This window comes from Camelus ferus, chromosome 2 (assembly GCF_009834535.1).
Source record: "Camelus ferus isolate YT-003-E chromosome 2, BCGSAC_Cfer_1.0, whole genome shotgun sequence".
NCBI lineage: Eukaryota > Metazoa > Chordata > Mammalia > Artiodactyla > Camelidae > Camelus > Camelus ferus.
This window is the reverse complement of record NC_045697.1, coordinates 8,795,529-8,814,451: the sequence shown is the minus strand read 5'-3', so window position 1 is coordinate 8,814,451 and position 18,923 is coordinate 8,795,529. Positions and strand designations below refer to the sequence as shown.

Here is an 18,923-nt window from a genome sequence, read left to right as displayed (position 1 = left end):
GTGTGCCTTTGTATTTTTCAGAAACAACTCTCCCTTATTTGATGATACTGGTTACTGATGATGAGAGACTAGTTCTGAAGTTAAAGTTTTTTGACATGTGTTTAAAGCAGAAAAATTTAGATGTGGGTGTTGAGTATGTTCTTATAACAAGATGATGTACTTTTTATGTTTTATTTTCTTCGTGAAGATTTCTCTTCGATAGATTCTGATGTGGATGGACTTACAGACATCACAGTTAGCTCTGTCCATACCAGTGACCTTTCATCTTTTGAAGAAGACACTGAGGAGGAAGTTGTAATGTCTGATAGCATGGAAGAAGGGGAGATTACATCAGACGGTAAAGTGTTTTACTTAATGCCTCTGAAGCTTCCCATCGGGTATTAGTGTATATTCAGATGGCTATATCGTGAAAGACTGTGGTGTAGTGGCACGACCGTGGGACCTTTCTTTAAGCCCCAGCTCTGAGGTTGTCTGTCTGATTATTACAAGCTTTAGATGAGATCGTGTATGAATATGCTATCTTGGGGGCCGTGTGTGTGTGTGTGTGTGTGTGTGCATGTGTGTGGATGGTGTTTGGAGGAGCACAGTCCACAAGACTGCCCTCACTTCTGACACCAATTGCAAATTCAGGGTCCCCAACACCACCCTCCTTAGGTTTGGTAATTTACTAGAAGGACTCCCAGAACTCACTGAAAACTGTTAAGCTCATGGTTATGATTTATTACCACCAAGGGACACATTAAAATCAGCCAAGGGAAGAGGCACATAGGCTAGAGTCCAGGAAAGTTTGAACACAGAGCTTCCAGTTGTCCTTTCCTTGTTGAATTGTGGAAAGCATTACCTCCCTGGCATTGACATCTGAAGATGTATACAGATTATTGCCAACCAGGGACACTCACTAGACCCTGGATGTCCAAAGTTTTTACTGGGGCTCCATCATGTAGACATATGTCTGTCCTCAGTCTCCAGCCCCTCTGGAGATCAAGCTGATACCCCATGACCCACAGCAATTTGACTTGATCTAGACTCCAGGTAAATAAGAACACTCCTATCATACATGGCATTCCAAAGGTTAGAAATCACCTCGCAGAACCAAGGGCAAAGACTAGACTTCTCCTTGTTACAGAGTTTATTTTTCAGCCAACCCTCATTAAGCATTTACGGCATTCCAGGCAGCGTGCTCAGTTATTACACTATTGTGCAGGTACAGGTGAGGAAACAGTCACCAGGAGAAGGTGTCTTGTCCAGGGTCTTGGAGCTAGCAACCACAAGCACTAATTTCAAACCCGAGTCTGGGCTACTGACCAACACCTTATGCTGCTCTTTACCACATGATTGGATATTGTTTATGACTTTTTCAAAAAATCCAAAATATTGAGTATTATTTGCAGTTGCTTATAGGTAGCATCTTGTAAATTTGCTGCTGGCTTTTGGATAGAATGCCTAGAGAGAAAATCATAGAGGAGAAAAAGAAGAAGGTTTTAATGCCAAAGATGTATTTCTCAGTCTCTCCCATTCTTCATTCTTAGTGTTCATTTAAAAACTAAATTAGCGGCCCCAAAATGCAATGGCAGCACTCCCCACTCTTCACAATCATCCTCACGAGGTCATTTCTGAGTACCAGTGTAGGAGGCAGCTCTCATCCTGTGAACACTCCACTTCTCAGCCGAACGAAAATTTTACTTCTTGATGCTTTATCGGGTCTTTTCAAAGTTCTTCATGGACAGGGCTAGATTTTACATGTCTGGGATCCAAAAAGTAAGAAGATGGCTATTTTGAGAGTACCGAATGGTAGGGAATGAAAACTTTGCATACAGTTTTCTTCTTTACTCCTTGCTGTGTCACAGGGAACTGACCCTCCTTCCTAAAGTAGAGGGGTTTTAGTGTCTGCTTGGAGTAGGGCCACTTATTGCTTCTTGCTTCTTCCATAAACAAGAGATCACAGGTGGTCATTAAAATCTCTTTGACTTTGAAGTATGGCTTCAGGTGAATTTTTCCACTTAGCAGTGGTAAAGCATTCATACCAAGTCTACTGACACACAAACGAGGAGTAACTATTTGTCAAGAAAACATAAATAACTATCAGGTCTAATTTTTCTTTGCCTTTTTGATGCGTGAGAAGCTGAAAGAGAAAATTAAGAAATAAATTAAGATATGGATTACAGCCTTTAAAAATGGCAGCTTCTTAGTTTTCACATGCTGAGGTCCCTGCGTCGGGCCCACAGATACACTCGCACTGCGTTGATAGCACTTCTCCTGCTTCATGTTGCTTTTGTTGCTGACTGACAGGCACGCTCCTCTTTCTGCTGACTCTCTTCCAGATGAAGAAAAGAACAAGCAGAACAAAACAAAAGCTCAAGCCAGTGATCCCAGTGAAGGGAAAGCAAAAAGTGTACGGCATGCTTACGTTCACAAACCGTATCTTTACTCAAGGTACTACAGTGACTCTGATGATGAACTCACTGTAGAACAGCGGCGGCAGTCCATCGTAAGTCAGACTTAATCCCTTGCTGTGGTCACCTGTTAAATCAGGTTGGGAAACTTGACAAATCTCTTTACCAGGTACTGGTAAACAGTCGAAACAGCAACATGTAGGTTCTGCCTTCAGGAACGTTGTCATTTTTCCAGGTAGAATAGACATGTGTTGGAGGTGTTCGTATCATTGTGATTAATAGTAGTGAAGAACTGGTAATGGCCTAGGTGTTTCATAGTGTGGAAATGTTTGACTCAAGTGTGAATCCAGCCATAAAGAGAGATGTTGTCAGCCATTAACATAATATTAACGGGGAGATTAGTCAGTCCACATATTTCCTGCGTTTGAAAATATTTCTGAGATGTGCCATTGAATTGTTTTTTGTATGTATATATTTTTATTGAAGTATAGTCAGTTTACAATGTTGTGTCAATTTCTGGTGTACAGCATAATGCTTCAGTTATGCATGAACGTACATATGTTTGTTTTCATATTCTTCACCATGGGTTACTATAAGATACTGAATATAGTTATCTGTGCTATAGAGTATAAACTTGTTGTTTATTGAATTACTAACAGCTTTTTAGAGAAAAAAATTGCTACCTCATTTTATGTATACATTAGTTTTAAGATGGCCTACAATTTCAAAAACATTAAGATATAAAAAGCTGTGCATCATAGAATGAGGAAATACTGCATGTAAAAAAATGATCTGAAGGAAGTACACCAAAATGTTAATGGTGGCTTATCTCTTGAAGAGGCTAGTTGATCAGAAGTTAGTCCTAGTTTAGGATTTTTGGCACTTGGAGGCTTTGAGTTCTGGGTGGGAAAAGGACAGTGGGAGTAACACACAATGACTGGATTCTCCCTGGCTTTCAAATACGGCTGCAGAAAGTCCCATGTCCAAAACCTGGGTCCTAACAATATAGCCAGCAGGTCACATTTGTTGTAGGACTAGCCTGTCTCTTGAATCTGCATTTCAACTTTTGCCTTAGAGAAAATAAAAAAATTCTGGAGACCTACCTCTATACACTTGATGCTCATAGATATTTTTACAGCTATCCTTTTAATTAAAATAGCAGTTTATTAAACCACCATTTTCCAAATAACATCTTTCTCATTCTTTAAACTGATGACATTCTGAAGAGTAATGAAAACGTTTCACATCTGTCTCTATTGGTCTCCTGGTAGCTTCCAAATTGAAACACATACACACACATACACATGTACACACGGCTGTATATGCACTTTTGCAGAACCCAGATTTGTAAAAGCATCTGAAGGGCAAGCATATTTTTTATCCCAGAGTGTTTTTGCTTTTCCCTGATAATCTCTCAGGACACCTATGAGTATTTTGTGGTTTTAGGCTAAAGAAAAAGAAGAGAGGCTTTTAAGAAGGCAAATTAATAGAGAGAAACTTGAAGAAAAACGAAAACAGAAAGCAGAAAAGACGAAGTCTTCGAAAGCTAAGAGTCAAGGTATAGGAGATGTGAGCTTTTAATATTTTAAACTATCTTATATACTCCATTATTTGCTAGATGTTATTATAACTTACGAGATATGATTATACAATAAAATGATCAAAATTGTATCTCAGTAAAGCTGTTAGGTTTTTTAAATGATCTATTTTCAAGTGTAGAAGATTTCCTTACTTGTTAATCTGATTTGTTTAGTCCCTTTTCTTTTGTTATTGTATTGCTGTATCTGAATTAAGCATTCTAATCAGGTGTGAAATAAGCTACATGGGTGTATTGTACAACACGGGGAATGTAGCCAATACTCTATAATAACTATAGATGGAGTATAACCTTTAAAAATTGTGAATTACTATATTGTATACCTGTAACATATAATATTGTATACCAACTATATTTCAATTAAAAACAATTATATTGTAAAATAAATACATAAATAAAAAATAAAAATAATTAATTAATTAAGCATTCTATCATGTACCAGATGATATAACTCACATGTTAGTAATTTATTTTCCAGTGATAATGGAATGAATTATCACTGGAAAAATCATTGTTAACATGTGAGTCATCAAGCCTTGCAGTGATACTAATGGAATTAATCTATACTTGAAGTTAACTGAAGTGGCAAACATTTATCTGGAATATTTCATTGAACAAAGTTGAACTTCCTCTGGACACTGATCGTGTGTATAGAAATACATGCATGTACATATATGAGCATTTGAAATAGAAAATATGACTCTTCTCTGTCTAAAATGTTTTTGTTCCAGCACAGCTTAGAGATATTGAAGCCATTTTTCATTTTTACAATGATTAGAAAATCTTAATGAAAAAAATATTACACTATTTCTAAAACTCTGTTCTGAAACACAGTTTATCAATTGCTTCTTTCCCAGGCAAAAGTAGTGTGGACTTAGAAGAATCATCAGCAAAGAGTTTGGAACCCAAGGCCCCTCGAATTAAAGAAGTTCTTAAGGAACGGAAAGTTTTAGAGAAAAAGGTAGCCTTAAGCAAAAAAAGAAAAAAGGATTCCAGGTACATATTTTATCTGGCCACATTCCCGTTGTAGCATTCTCTCGGGACGCTTTTAGAAGCGAGGCATTGAAAGTGACAGTAAAGAGCCAGACCCTGAATGTGCATGTTGTTCCATGAAAGACCTTAGGGTTTCCTTTTCAGTATCATAGTTCATTGTATTAGTACCTGCAATATTTCAAAGTAGTGTATTGGAGGGGTGGTCCCTGTCTTTTTTGATAATCTGTTGGAAGCTTTGGACTCTTTCCTCAAAAATGCATGTGTGCAAACACACAGTTGTCCCTAGAGTTTCAAAGTTTATAGACCCTCTAGAAGTACCCGGGAAGTGTCCCTGCTCTGAACATTCAGTTACCTCTTACTGGCAGTGATTGTGTCCATTCTCCCATCTTTGCAGGCAGTTCACTTCACCAGTATCTCATGCTTCTCCCTGTAAGCCAGAGGTCTAAAGCAAACTTTTCTTTAACACTGAGTTATAGTTAATTCTATAAGAAGAGACTGAATGTGGCTGTGCAGCCATGGGCCACAGTTTTGCTGTTCCATCGTGATGCAGTTATGTACATTTATCTTGGACTTGATAGCTGAATCAGTAATTTACAGACCTCAGTGAGAGGAGTTAGCTCTCATTTTTCTTAGAGACCCCATCTCTGTCGATCTGAATAAATACAACTACCCTGTATGTTATTCAAAAGATAAGACTTTCAAAATGAAATTATAGCCCATACAGTATTCATCTTCAAGCAACAACTCAGGAAGTTTTGTTTTAGCTATACTATAGGGCCAAGAACAGTCCGTGTCACAGTTGGGACTGGATTCTCCTCTGTTGTCCGAGAGTAGGATTTAAATTGAAATGTGCAAGTCTCTTTGTATGGATTAAGTGTTCATGGTAAAGAAAAGCTAAGCCTTTTTCTTAACCTTCCTGGGAAGTTCTTACATTCGATTCAAATGAAGTTCATATTTCATTTTTCCCCCACCTAGGAACATTGACGAGAATTCTAAAAAGAAACAGCAATCTGAAGAAGATGCCAAAGAAACCCTCAAAACAAGTGAGGTGTGTCTTAGTTAATAAAATCCCATTTTAAATGTTCTTTTGTTAGATACAGACCATTCAGTCCTTTGTAGTAAAATTTAGAATACAATTTGATCTTTTCCGAGTTGAATAAAAAGTCCAGCACATTCAGCGTTCTAGCACCCCCATTCTGTTATGGCCTAAATTCCTCATTTTGGTGAGTTGATTCATGTGATCTTTTATCTGGATAATAGCTACTTTTCTACTCCCCTGCTCTTGTTTCTTATATTGGCAATAATAAGACTGCCAGTAACAATAATGAAAAAGAAAAGGGGGAGAAAGCTAAAATCCTTCCACCTAACAAATTATCCATTTCATTCTCTTCCATTTCTCATCCACATATGTACATAATTTTGTAGAGTAGATGTAATCTTGCAAAGTGTTTTTAACATTCCCTAATGCTCATTTCATGTTACCTTATAGCTTCCTAATTATATTTAATGATTGCGTAGTGTTGTATTGAACAGATACACCATAATTTAAGCATTTCCTTACAGTTGGTGCTTAGATTGCTTCCAAGATTTGATAATTTTAGATAGTAAAAATATCTACCTAAAAGTACCCCAAAAATATGCAATAAATACCTTTCTTCTTTTTTCATCATGTTCTTGGGTTAAACTTTTGCTTTCACTGGGTTTAAATCTTTATATAGTCTGCCATATTTATAATTCTCTAGCTGAACTATCTTGACACTTATAAGGGGAACACTGATAATTTAGTAATTATTTATTCATAGCCAGTAATTATTCCTGATGTCTTTATCCAGGAACTAGAGGCATATTTATAATTATATTCTGATATTTAATGGCATATTTTAAAATATTTAACCATTTTATGAGACATTTCTGTGAAAAATGATCTCATAAAATTTTATTCACATTAATTGGTTAGAACTTACTGTAAAATTAGGTTGATGAAATCCCTGTTAGTTCTTTTTTTGAGGAATTTAATTTTAAAGTATTTTTAAAGATCTTGCTATGTTCTGGTCCCTACATTAGTATTACATTAATCTTCCATGTTAAAATGTCAAAAGGTGCACTGATAAACTGACCCAGAGGCCCTTCTGAGGACTCAGCCCACTGTGTGAATAAGAATACTTACAGCTAGTCAGTGAGTCTTTATTAAAATGTGCTTAGCCATTAACATTAATTCACTCAGTGCCGTACTCGGTGGGATGGGGGGAGGTTTGGAGGCTTTGGTCTATCAGTATCTTCCCTTGATACATAAACACATATATACGTGATATGTGATACGATTTCTATTACTGTGAGTTACTGGGTTCATTTGACATTTCCTAAGTACATTGTCTTACAGGTTACCTAAATTCATGAAGTTTCCATATATAATTTGGATTTCTAAATTAAGATACAAGAAACCTTTATTTCATTAATAAAATTTTTAAATTGCCTTCATTAGGTATTAAGCTTCTGCACTAAAAATGACCACTGGGCATTAGTGGGCTTTGGCAAATTAGAGTTTAAGAAGGCCTCCTAAAGGCATGGACACATCTCAGGAGAAAGACTCTCTACAAAGATGCTACAATGTCATGGGAAGAGTACTGGACTCAGGATGAAATCATCTAAACTTGTTGCCTAGGCATCAAGTTATTGAATCATGCTGAATCAGGTCCCGGTTGCAGAAAATGAAGTTATTAATACTATAGGCTGCTGGCAAAGACTGACTGAGGTGTAACGTGTGACAGCACTCAACATACTAAATGAAGCCAGATGTTAAATTTGAATATAAAAATTAATTTTAGTATTTCTTATATCTTAACTGTTATTTTCTTACAGCATTGTGAAAAGGAAAAAGTGTCTTCTTCAAAGGATTCAAAGCATATTCATGCAAAAAGTGAACCAAGTAAACCTGCCCGGAGACTTTCAGAGTCTTTGCATTCAGCTGATGAAAATAAAAATGAATCCAAAATAGAAAGGGAACATAAAAGACGGACATCGACCCCTGTTGTGGTGGAAGGGGCACAGGAAGAGACTGACACAAGAGATGGAAAAAGGCCAGCAGAACGCTCAGAAACTGGCACAGAAGAGCCCCAGAAACAGAAAAGCACACTTAAGAATGAAAAGCATCCAAAGAAAGATGATTCTGAAACACCCCACTTGAAAAGCCTACCTAAAAAAGAGGCAAAGTCCTCCAAAGACAAGCCTGAAAAAGAGAAAACTCTGTCAGAAGACAAACCGTCAATGAAACATAAATATAAAGGTGACCCCACACATAAAACAGGTGATGAGACTGAGCTTCACTCTTGTGAGAAAGGCTTAAAAGTCGATGAAAATATTCAGAAGCCAAATCAACAGACAAAGCTTTCTTCAGATGATAAAGCTGAACGAAAAAGTAAACACAGGAATGAAAGGAAATTATCAATTTTGGGCAAAGATGGCAAACCAGTCTCTGAATATATTATAAAAACCGATGAGAACATTCGTAAAGAAAACAGCAAAAAAGAGAGATACTTGTCAGCCGAGAAAACTAAGTCAGAGCACAAATCAAGAAGATCAAGTGATTCTAAAATTCAGAAAGATTCTCTGGGGTCCAAGCAACATGGAATCACATTACAGAGAAGAAGTGAAAGTTATTCAGAGGATAAGTGTGACACAGAATCGACGAGTATGGACAGTAATTCAAAGCCAGAAGAGGTTGTTCACAAGGAGAGGCGAAGAACCAAGAGCTTGTTAGAAGAGAAACTTGTATTAAAGTCTAAATCCAAAAGCCAGGGTAAACCGTTAAAAGTGGTTGAAACAGAATTGCAGGAAAATGTCACAAAACAGGCAACCACTCCAAAAGCAGATAAGGAGAAGAACACAGAAGAAGGTGACCCAGAGAGGCAGCGGAAGTCCAAAGCTGAAGACAGACCCGCTGAGGAAGGTGGCGCTGAGCCTGCGTCAGAGAGCCCTGCTTCTTCAGCACATGGTGCCCAGAAAGAGTCTAGTCACCGAGCTAAGGTACCGCCAGCAAAGGAGAAATACAAGGGTGAGAAAGATTCAAGTGCCACCAGACTTGAGAGGAGGTTATCAGATGGTCACAAAAGCAGAAGCTTGAAGCACAGTAGTAAGGATGTGAAAAAGAAGGAAGAAAATAAATCAGAAAGTAAATCAGAAGACAGGGATGGGAAAGAAGTTGACAGTAATCATGAAAAGGCCAGAGGAAATAGTTCAGTCATGGAGAAAAAATTAAGTAGAAGGTTGTGTGAAAATCGAAGAGGGAGCTTATCCCAAGAAATGACCAAAGGAGAGGAAAAGCCAGCAGCAAACCCTCTGGGCACTCCCAGCAGTTCCTTCCTTCAGAAACCCAAAAAATGCAGTGATCCCACCTTGATGCCTGAACAGGAGCCAATGGAAGTTGATCCAGAGCCAGCCATGGAAAATGCACTGGAGATATCTAAAACCCAAGACAGCAGCAGCAACAGTCCTCAGCAAGACATCGACTCGGAAAATGTTACGAAACAGAAGGCTGCCACGACAGTTATAAAGGATGAGTTAAGAACTTCTATGGTAGATTCAAAAACAGCAGCCCTGGCCTGTAAATCAGGACGTGGAACAGGAGCCATTGGTAATTCTGAAAAGCACGCTGACCACAAAAGCATCCTGACCAAGAAAGTGCATCTCCAAAGCACTGTGTCCAAACCGAACCCAGGGGAGAAAGAATACACTCAGCAAGGAGCTCGTGAGATGAACGTAGACTCAGAAACTAGTCATCGACTGTTACCCCAGGCCCCAGAAAGTTGCAGGGCACAAAAGAATCTGAAAAACACCACCAGACCCAGTGAGCAGTGTGTTGTTCAAGGAGACACAGCTCCTGAATGTCCCACAGATTTAGACCCTTCCCCATCCTTAAGCCCCATGACATTTGCACCTCAGAAGCAGTCCCATGATCCAAGTGTAATTCCTGTGGTTGAGAAGAGAACTGCTGGGGAAGGAGGCCCAGCCAGCACCTCACTTGTGGGCCGCTCTGAGACCCCTAACCCAAGTCTGGCTGCTGGAGAGTCACAGGTCCCCAGGGCATGTGACAGCAAACCGGGTGATGCCATTTCCACAGTAGATAAGGCAGCCAAAGCCAGCGCAGGGAGCAGAAGACACATCCCAGAAGGTCCCCAGGCCACCATGCCACACAGCAAACAAGGGAAAGTGAACGTGCCTCTTGGTAGTGAGTCAGCAGACATGACTGTGGAAAATGAGAACGTTCACAAAGAAGGAGGCTCAATGGACACGGCCAGGAAAGAGGGTGACACGAACACAGGGCCCAGTTCAAAGCAGACAGTTAGAGCTCCCATAGAAAATGGCAGAAAAGACGGCATTGCTGTCGCTCATACGGTAGGCGTGAGCACAGGAAAAGATGCGGAAACTTCTGGGCTTGAGCATAGCAGAGGCCCAGGTGAAATAGAAAACACGTCAGCTGATGTTGAAAGAAGGAGCGAAAACAGTGAGGTGGACACCAGTGCTGGGAGGAACGCTGTGTCCTCTGTTCTCCACCGAGGGAGTGGGAATGCTAACGATGCAACAACGGGGTCTGCTAGAGCAGAACAGGCTTCTGCTGCCCCCAGTGCTGGAGGGGAGGACAGGGGTGTTCCCTTAAGCCCCGTAAAGGCAGGTGATGCCACCACCACGTCTTCAGAAATGGGGGAGGGCGAGGCGGCCGTGCCCTGCACAAGTATCGAGGCGGACGAAGGCTTCACGACCGGTATGCGCTCTGGGGACAACCCTCTTCACGTCGGGGCGGAAGCCAGCGAAGGCACTGTCTTTGCCGCAGCTGAAGAAGGTGGCGCCGTGGTCACGGAAGGATTTGCTGAAAGTGAAACTTTCCTTACCAGCACCAAGGAAGGAGAAAGTGGGGAGTGCGCCGTGGTGGGGCCTGAAGAGAGAGCAACAGAGCCGGTGACGACTCCCGCCGGCACGACTGAAGACGATGTCAACAGCGGGGCGACGGAAGAGAAGGACGACGCTGTGACCAGTGCAGGCTTGGAAGGGAAGTGTGATGGCTCTTCAAGCAGAGACTCAGAACTGGCGGAAGGGACCGTCGCTTTTATTAGTGAGGGGGAAAGTGACGGGGCGGTGACGAGTGCTGGGACAGAAATCAGAGAGGGGTCCCTGGGCAGCGGAGAGGGAGATGGATTCCGGAGAAATACGACGAGAATGGGCCCCAAGAAAGAAACTGAGGGGGTTGTGACATGTACGGGGGCAGAGAGGACAAGTGACAGCTTTGTCCTGTGCTCGGTAACTGATGTGGGGCCACAGGAAGAGCGCGGGGTCACCGGTGCCCCTGTAGTCCCCTTGGGCAATGACGCACCAGCAGGAGCCAGTGCCGCCCAGGAGGGAGGCGGTTCTGTGAACGACGGGCTGGAAGGTGACAGCGCTGTCACCAGCACCGGGATCACGGAAGAGGATGGAGAGGGGCCGGCAAGCTGCACAGGTTCGGAAGAGAGCAGCGAAGGCTTTGCTCTAAGTTCCGAATCAGAAGAAGGCGGAGAAAGTGCCATGGACAGCACGGTAGCTAAAGACGTCGCTGACGCCCCGGTAGTCGCTGCCGGCCCGTGCGACGACGAAGGCGTTGTGACCAGCACCGGCGCGAAGGAGGAGGACGAGGAAGGGGAGGGCGTGGTGACCAGTACCGGCAGAGGAAATGAAGTCGGGCACGCGTCGATGTGCGCGGGGATGGAAGAGGAAGGCGACGGGGCAGCAGTGTGCGAGAGTGCAGAGGAGGGGGACAGTCGGGTTGGTACCGCGGCGGGGCGTGTGGAAGCTGAGGCCGGAGCAGCCGTCCCAAACGCAACCGAAAGTAACATTGACAGCGTGAGCGGTGCTGGGAAGGGAAGCAAAGATCCAGAGATCTGCTCCAGTGCAAAAGGCGTCGTGGAAAGCAGCGTGACCAGTGCAGCCGCAGGCCAGGGCGAAGCGGCACTAGTTCGTGAAGGTTGTGAGGTTCCCATGACCAGTGCAGCTTCAGGTCAAAGTGGCGGGCAGGTCACCAGAAAGGAAAAGGTTGACGAGACCACTATTTCCACTGGCCTGGCCGGGGGCAGTTATGAGGGACTCGTATCCGGGGCCGTCCCAGAGTACGAAGCTCATCACACATCGCCGAGCGAGAAAGAAGATGAGGGTGTCATCACCTCTGTGGACAATGAAGACTGCGACGGCCTCATGGCCACCACGGCCAGCGACAGCCTTGCCAACCAGACCTGTTCAGCAAGGGGCGAAAGCGAAGGCAAAGGCTTGGCGATTTCCACCAGTACCACGCATGGTTACACCGCGCAGTTAAGCCCGGCTGTAGACGTGGAGGAAGGTCACGCGCGTGTTCTGAGGACCGAACAAATCGCCGACGGCACCAGAGTGAACGTGGAGGGATTCGAGGCCCCCATGCCCAGCGCTGTTGCAGGAGATGAGAGCCAGCCCGCTGCTCCTAGAGGCGAGGAGAAAGACGAGTGCGCCATGATTTCCACAAGCATAGGGGAGGAGCTCGAAGTGCCCATTTCCAGCGCGACAACCATCCAGCGCTCCGAAAGCCAGCCGCCCGCCCCAGCGGTTGAAGAAAGAGCGAGAGGGCCGAGCCTGGTGCGCGCCGATGACTTCGAGGTGCCCATGCCCAGTGCACCCACAGAAGTCGAAAGTCCCCTGGCTTCAACCAGCAAGGAGGAGAAGGACGAATGCGCCCTCATTTCCACCAGCATCGCAGAAGAGTGTGAGGCGTCCGGCTCCGGGGCGGCCGTGCCGGGCCTGGAAGAGAAGGACGGGAGCGCTGTCATCTCCACGAGCTCCGTGGAGGACTGCGACGGCCCAGTGTCCAGTGCCGTCCCTCGGGAGGAGGTCTGTCCCTCGGTCACGCCGGCGGAGGAGATGAGTGACGCCGCCATGATTTCCACCAGCACCTCTGAAGGACGGGAAGCGGTCATGATGGGCGCCGCCCCCCGGGACGATCAGACGGCTCTCGCGGGGGTGGAGGACCCGGGCGATGCTGCCCTCATCTCCACCAGCACAGCTGAATGTGTGCTGGCCGCCACGGGTCCAGACAGGCACGAAGAGGCTCAGCCGACTGCAGGCCCCCCAGAAGGCAGAGACGACCTGTCAGCCGCAAAGGTGCGCAAGTGTGAGGTCCCTAGGCCCAGCCTCATGCCTGAGCACCACTGTCAGTGTCCCGGGCCATCCACAGGAGGAAAAGAAGCGGGCCCCGTGGTGGCAGTGGGCACCTGGGAAGAGCACGACAGGGTGTCAGTCAGCATGTGCTTTGCCGGTGCTGTGTGTGCACCAGAGAAAGAGAGGCCTGGCACCAAAGAAAGGGAAGCCTGCTGTCTGGGCAAAGCTCAGAGAGAACATGAAAGCCCCGAGGCAGGGACCTCAGGGGACAGTACTCCGGCAAGCTGTTCAGCAGGGAGGGGCTTGGAGAGGGGTGCAGACCTGCCTGTCGACCTGCGAGGACCAGAGCAGGCCGCCGAGGACTCCCCCATCAGTGTTCGCCGTGCAGTAAATACCGGTGCTGGAAAAGCTGATGACACATCCTCTCTTCCTCCTGACCAGTGGGGGCCTGAGGGCAACTTGACAGCCCCCACCACCGAATGTATTAATGGCCAAGAATCCGAAATTGCTCCTTCCCACACGGCAGTCCTTACAGCTACCTATGACGAAGCTCTCTTGGCTCCTAAGTGCGAACAGGACTTGACTTTCAAGAGTGATCCCAGTGGCGAAGGGACCGTTCCGGCATACCCTGAGCACACGGGAGATGGTAACAGCATGAAGAAGTCCTTCCAGGAAGAAGGAGGCCTTGAAGTCAGTGTTTCATCTGAAGAAAATTTGCATGACATAGGTGAGAATCTCTAACTGCAAGTTTTCACATTTTACAAAGATAATTGTATGTAGAGGACATTTAAGACCATCTTTTAAAAGATGGTTTTGGTTCTAGAATGTCACAGAATAACTCTCATCCATCTTGAAGGTCAAGCTTCTCTAAAATTGTGTTTAAAACTTAAAGTTAGACCCACTTACTTACGTGCAATGAGTGTAGAGGCAGGAGGCTGAGAGCCAGGACGTCAGCTGGACAAGTGTCATCCGCAGGATGGTTGCAAGTTACTAAACCTATTTGACCTTCAGGGTTCTTATGAATCAAAATGAAGATACTTTACAGCAGCCCTGTGAAATGGGTATTTATTTTAAATCATCCTCCTTTTTCAGATGAGGAAAAAAGGTTCAGAGAGTTTAAATAACTTGAATAGTACTCAGATGCTACTTAAGAAAGGTTAGCTCTGAGCCTTGTATGACAGGGGGATAATAGTACAAAAACAAGCATCAGTCCAACCTCCATCTGACTTACAGATTCAAAGGACGTGTCAGTGCCGGCGGGCTGGCTGCTTCTAATCAAGGGAGCACTTTTTTTTTTAATTGTAATTTATTGTTCACATAAATAAGTTAGTTTCCGGTTTAGAATTTGTTTGAAAAAAGAAAAGAAACGTGTTTCCTCCTGGTAGATTTCAGAGAGTGCTGGTCTTATTAGAAATAGTTGATAACTTTCAAACGTACAAGCTCTGAGCTCGGTCATTCATGCCCTCCCACTTCAGACATGTTACACCAGGTACCACTGTGGACTCAAAAACAATAGTCCAGATGGGAAGACAGCTGTGAATTCTGCAATGTTTTGTACGTAATCAGTGACACTGCAATGTGACAGGCACTTAGAATAGGGTTAACCAGAGGATGCTGTGAGAACTCAGGGGTCACATGGGCTGGGCTTGAAGCAGTCAGGAGTGTTGACTTCTTTTCCACTCTAATTTTATAAATTGTAGTATCCTGGACTTCTAAACTGGAATGGGTCTTAGACATCATCTAAATGCAGCCTCCAGAGGCTGAGACCAGTAGATTTAGTCCTCTTGGTTATAGGAGACATTAAGAAATGTTCCAACAGTTGAAATAAGTAACTTTAAAAATTTCCATTGAATTTAGCCTGAGATAAATTGGATGCTCTGGAAGTTTTTGTGACTCAACCATTGCTACTGCTACTTTATTGCTACGCCCTCCCTCCCTCCCCCACTTTCTTCCCCCTGAAGAAGCAGAACTAGAAGGGCTTTCAGCAAGGGAAAGCCTGCAGCCTCTTAGAGGAAGGAAGGCTTTTCTTTGAGGCTTGCATGTGGGCAGGTAAAGGAAGCTAGAAGCCGCGAGTCGCAGGACAGAGGAGAGAAGGAAAGAGAGGGCCAGGACGAGATAGATTTGAGTCTCCACCAGAGAAAATGCCATTCTCTTTTTATCAACTTCACAGTTTTTCAACTGTATGTTCAGCTTTGCTGTATCAGCATGATGCATGTAAAGTGAGTCTGTTCACAAATCACCTTTACTGAGAATATATCTCAGTGGCAGAGAATACTTTCTTTTAGGGACATACTTAATGCAAATCACTGTAGAAAAGCACTTGGAAATACGATGACTTCACAAATAATATTGTGTCATTCTTTCTGGGTGGCCATCTTAAGAACAAGAAGCATTTTTATCCCCAACCCCCCCAAAAAAGAGTCAATGACCCCTTGCCTTTCATCTGAGAATTTTCATATATACTCCTTTTTATTGTTTTCTGCTGAGAGCGGAGGAAGAGGGAATGGCATGCTAGATACAACTTTCTGTTACCTTTTGATTCAGGATGTATTTTGCTCACAGATTCTTAAATTGATCTAATGGTTTGAATTTCATTAGGCAGTGAAGAGTCTCCATCGAGTGACTTGAGAGGACAGGGACCGAAAGCCAACTTGGAAACTGAGGTATGGCTGATGATTCGGTTGTGCTGAGCTGTCAGTGGTGTAAGTACCTTGTCCCCACACGCAGACACATGTACACTTGAGCAGAACATAGCCCCTGTTCTCATTGTGCTTAAGATGTTTAAGTATTGTTACTGTCACATCCTGTGGGGAGAAGAGCTAAGACCCTCAGAATCTCAGATAATAGTGCCATCGTCGGTTCCATCTACTCAGCCAGAACCCCAGGAGTCACCCTGGTTTCTCCCTGTAACCCCACATTTAGTCCACGGCCAATTCTGATTGTTTCCACTTTGAAAATATAGCTTGAATCCATCTGTTTCTGTTTCTCCAGCTGCCACCCTTGTCTAAGCCACCACTTCAGTAGTTTCTCTCTTGGACTTCCTTCCTCTCCAACCCCTCCTCCAGACCCCACACAGCCCTGAGAGTTATCTTGAAAAACATAAACTAGGTCATGTCATTGCTCTGCTTGAACTTTCCAGTGATTTCCCCTCATACTTAGAGTAAAATCTAGCGGTTTCTTTGGTTTGGGTTTTTTATCACAACCTATGTGCCTTACACAGCTTAGTCTCCATGCCTCCTTTCCAGCCTGATCTCAGGGCACCCTCCGAGTATGCGAGACAAGATGGCAGTTGTGGGGGCTGTGAACAGCAGTGCACAGGAGGCTCGACTTGCCAGCAGGAGCAGTGGGCAGCAGGCAGGAGGGCTTGCAAGGAGGACATTTGAGTGGAATTCTGCAAGTAGAGTGGAAGTGTACCAGAGGAGACAGAAAAAAGAGTCTTCCAGGCAAGAATAGTGGGCTAGACATAGAAAGGGCAGAGGAGATAGTGAGTCCCAGGTACTGCAGTGGTTCAGGGTGAGCTGTGGAGAGACAAGCCCTGGGAGGAGTGGGGCCGGATCAGGAAGGGCCTTGTGTGCTGGACTCAGCTGGAGTTTACTTTAAAGCAATAGAAGAGTCACTGATGGATGAAATATGAGATTAGTTTGATTTTCTTTTGTTTGTTTGTTTGTTTGTTTTTAAAGGTTGACATATATTCATGTTTAAATTTCACAGACTTGAAAGTAGACCTTTATATTGTCACAGGATGCTGTGTATTTTGTTTAACGCACTCGAGATTAGTCGTCTTGTTTTAAAAACCTCAGTTAACTTACCTGTTATGATGCTTTGGACTTTTCAGATATTTGCGCCATCAGAGGAAGAGAAAAATCATGAAATTCCAGCACCACCAGAAAGTCCAAGTGGGAGAAATCTGAGTGGAATAGGTAAATTCCTTTTGGCAGTTATTCACATAATTTTTTCCTTGCATGTGGTTTTACCTTTTATTGCAGCTTAAGATTGATCGCTAATTCATAAAACACTGACAGGCTATATGAATTTACCTCTCGCTTTTTAACATAGAGTAGAGAAGACTCTGTACTATTTTCATTTTTAACGTATACTTTTTCTCATGAAGTGTCAAATCAGTATTGTGTCAATCAGTATTATGAAAGGTAATTGTTTAAATCAGATCTCTCCAAATAATTGTGGCCCAAAAATTTTACTTTGAAGCAAACCCTTGTTCTGTCCCAAAACTGTGTCTCTGTGGCCCTTCCTGCCCTTCCAGAGGCTATCACAGCTCATTTCCAAAGGCCAATCTGCAGCCTGTGTGCCTGCTTCTTTTAACCTCATACTCTTGGCCCTTGGACTCTGACTGTGGCTGAGTCACTGAAGCTATTCCCAGCTTGCATAGCCTCTTCTCAGTCTCTCTGTGCGGTAGCCTTCAGCATCCACTGAAGAGTTTTTAGGGGAGATCCTAGTATCAGACAGGATTAGGGCAGCAGTTCTCAAACACTTTGGTCTCAGGATTATGTTCTGCTTTACACATGACCTCGTCTAAATCTGATCACCCCCCAAAGGCCCTGACTTCAATACCATCACACTGGGGATTAGGGTTTCAATGTATGGGGGGAGGGGTGCAATATATTCAGTTTTGGGGGGGACATAAACATCCAGTCCATAGCATTAAAAAACCTGAAGAGTTCAGGCAAAGCAGTGAGCCAGGAGCAAAGATACATCTTGCAAAGTCCAATTTCTTATCTTCTCCCTTCGCCCCAGATGGAGGTAGTTGCTTTCTCATTCTTGGCCTCTGGGAAGATATCTTTGCTGCTGTCATTCATGGCAGAAACCCTGAGACAGACTTACTCTGATTCAGTTTAGGAACCTGAATATATTATATTGTTCTGTAATTTTTTTTAACTTAGCCATATTTTGTGGGCATTCTTCATTGTCATTGTGTGCAGGTCCACTTCATTTGTTTTATTAGTCATCTGTAATGTACTATTCTCATTTGTTATTAGACCTTTTAGTGGTCTCTAGTTTTTGTAGTTTGTACTGTTATAAATATGAACTTTCATATGCATGTAACCATGTATTTGCCCAGGTATTTTCTTAAAAGTGAACTGAGAGGTCCAAGCATATATAACTTTTGAATTTTCATGAGCACTTGCCACTCCCCCTAATTTGGAGCCAAATATTGAAGGATAAATAGGTGTGTATTGATGGACAAGGCAAAGGGAAGGGCAGCGTGTAAGGAGTAGTGTGTCTAAATCCTCACCCAGGACTATCTGGGGCAGTCAGGGTGGGCACCTTCCAAGGCAAAACCATCTGAAAGGGCAGCCTTCAAGGTATGTGACCTCAAGAGCCTTAGAAACAGAAGTATCAGACAGTCCTGGAAGACCACCCCGAGACTGGGTAAGTCATTCATGCTGACATACTAAAGCCCTAACGATGACTGATCTACCCAAAACTTGAACAGATGCATTAGTTAAAATTTGTATGTGTGTGTTACAGTACAGATAATTAACATCCCATTTGTTAATTGTCAAGGAGGGAACATTTTTAGATTCAGAAGTCCTTTGTTCCCATAGTAGTATTTCAGATTACTTTACTGTGTTTAGGTGCAGTTCAATAGGAGATCTACTTACGTAAAAGGAAGTTGTTTAAAAGAAAAATGTGTGTTCTGTCATCGTTGAGTAGAAACAGTAGACTTTGTACTTCAAGTTTCCAAAGAATATAAATAGACCATTGCTAGTTTGAGGGGATAGGGCCTAACTTTTCATTTGATGGCATTATTTTTAAACAAACCAGTGTTACACTGT

General features: G+C 43.6%; 1 protein-coding gene across 1 annotated transcript in view; it reads left to right on the top strand.

Annotated features, from left to right (window-relative positions):
- Nucleotides 1-18,923, top strand: part of BOD1L1 (biorientation of chromosomes in cell division 1 like 1) — a 48,567-nt gene that overhangs the window by 11,687 nt on the left and 17,957 nt on the right. Inside the window, exons 5-12 of the mRNA XM_032494161.1 lie at nt 188-337; nt 2,322-2,488; nt 3,840-3,951; nt 4,848-4,986; nt 5,959-6,031; nt 7,843-13,855; nt 15,727-15,791; nt 16,964-17,048. Of these exons, the coding sequence (XP_032350052.1) occupies nt 188-337; nt 2,322-2,488; nt 3,840-3,951; nt 4,848-4,986; nt 5,959-6,031; nt 7,843-13,855; nt 15,727-15,791; nt 16,964-17,048 (6,804 nt within the window). The remainder of the gene's footprint in view (nt 1-187; nt 338-2,321; nt 2,489-3,839; nt 3,952-4,847; nt 4,987-5,958; nt 6,032-7,842; nt 13,856-15,726; nt 15,792-16,963; nt 17,049-18,923) is intronic.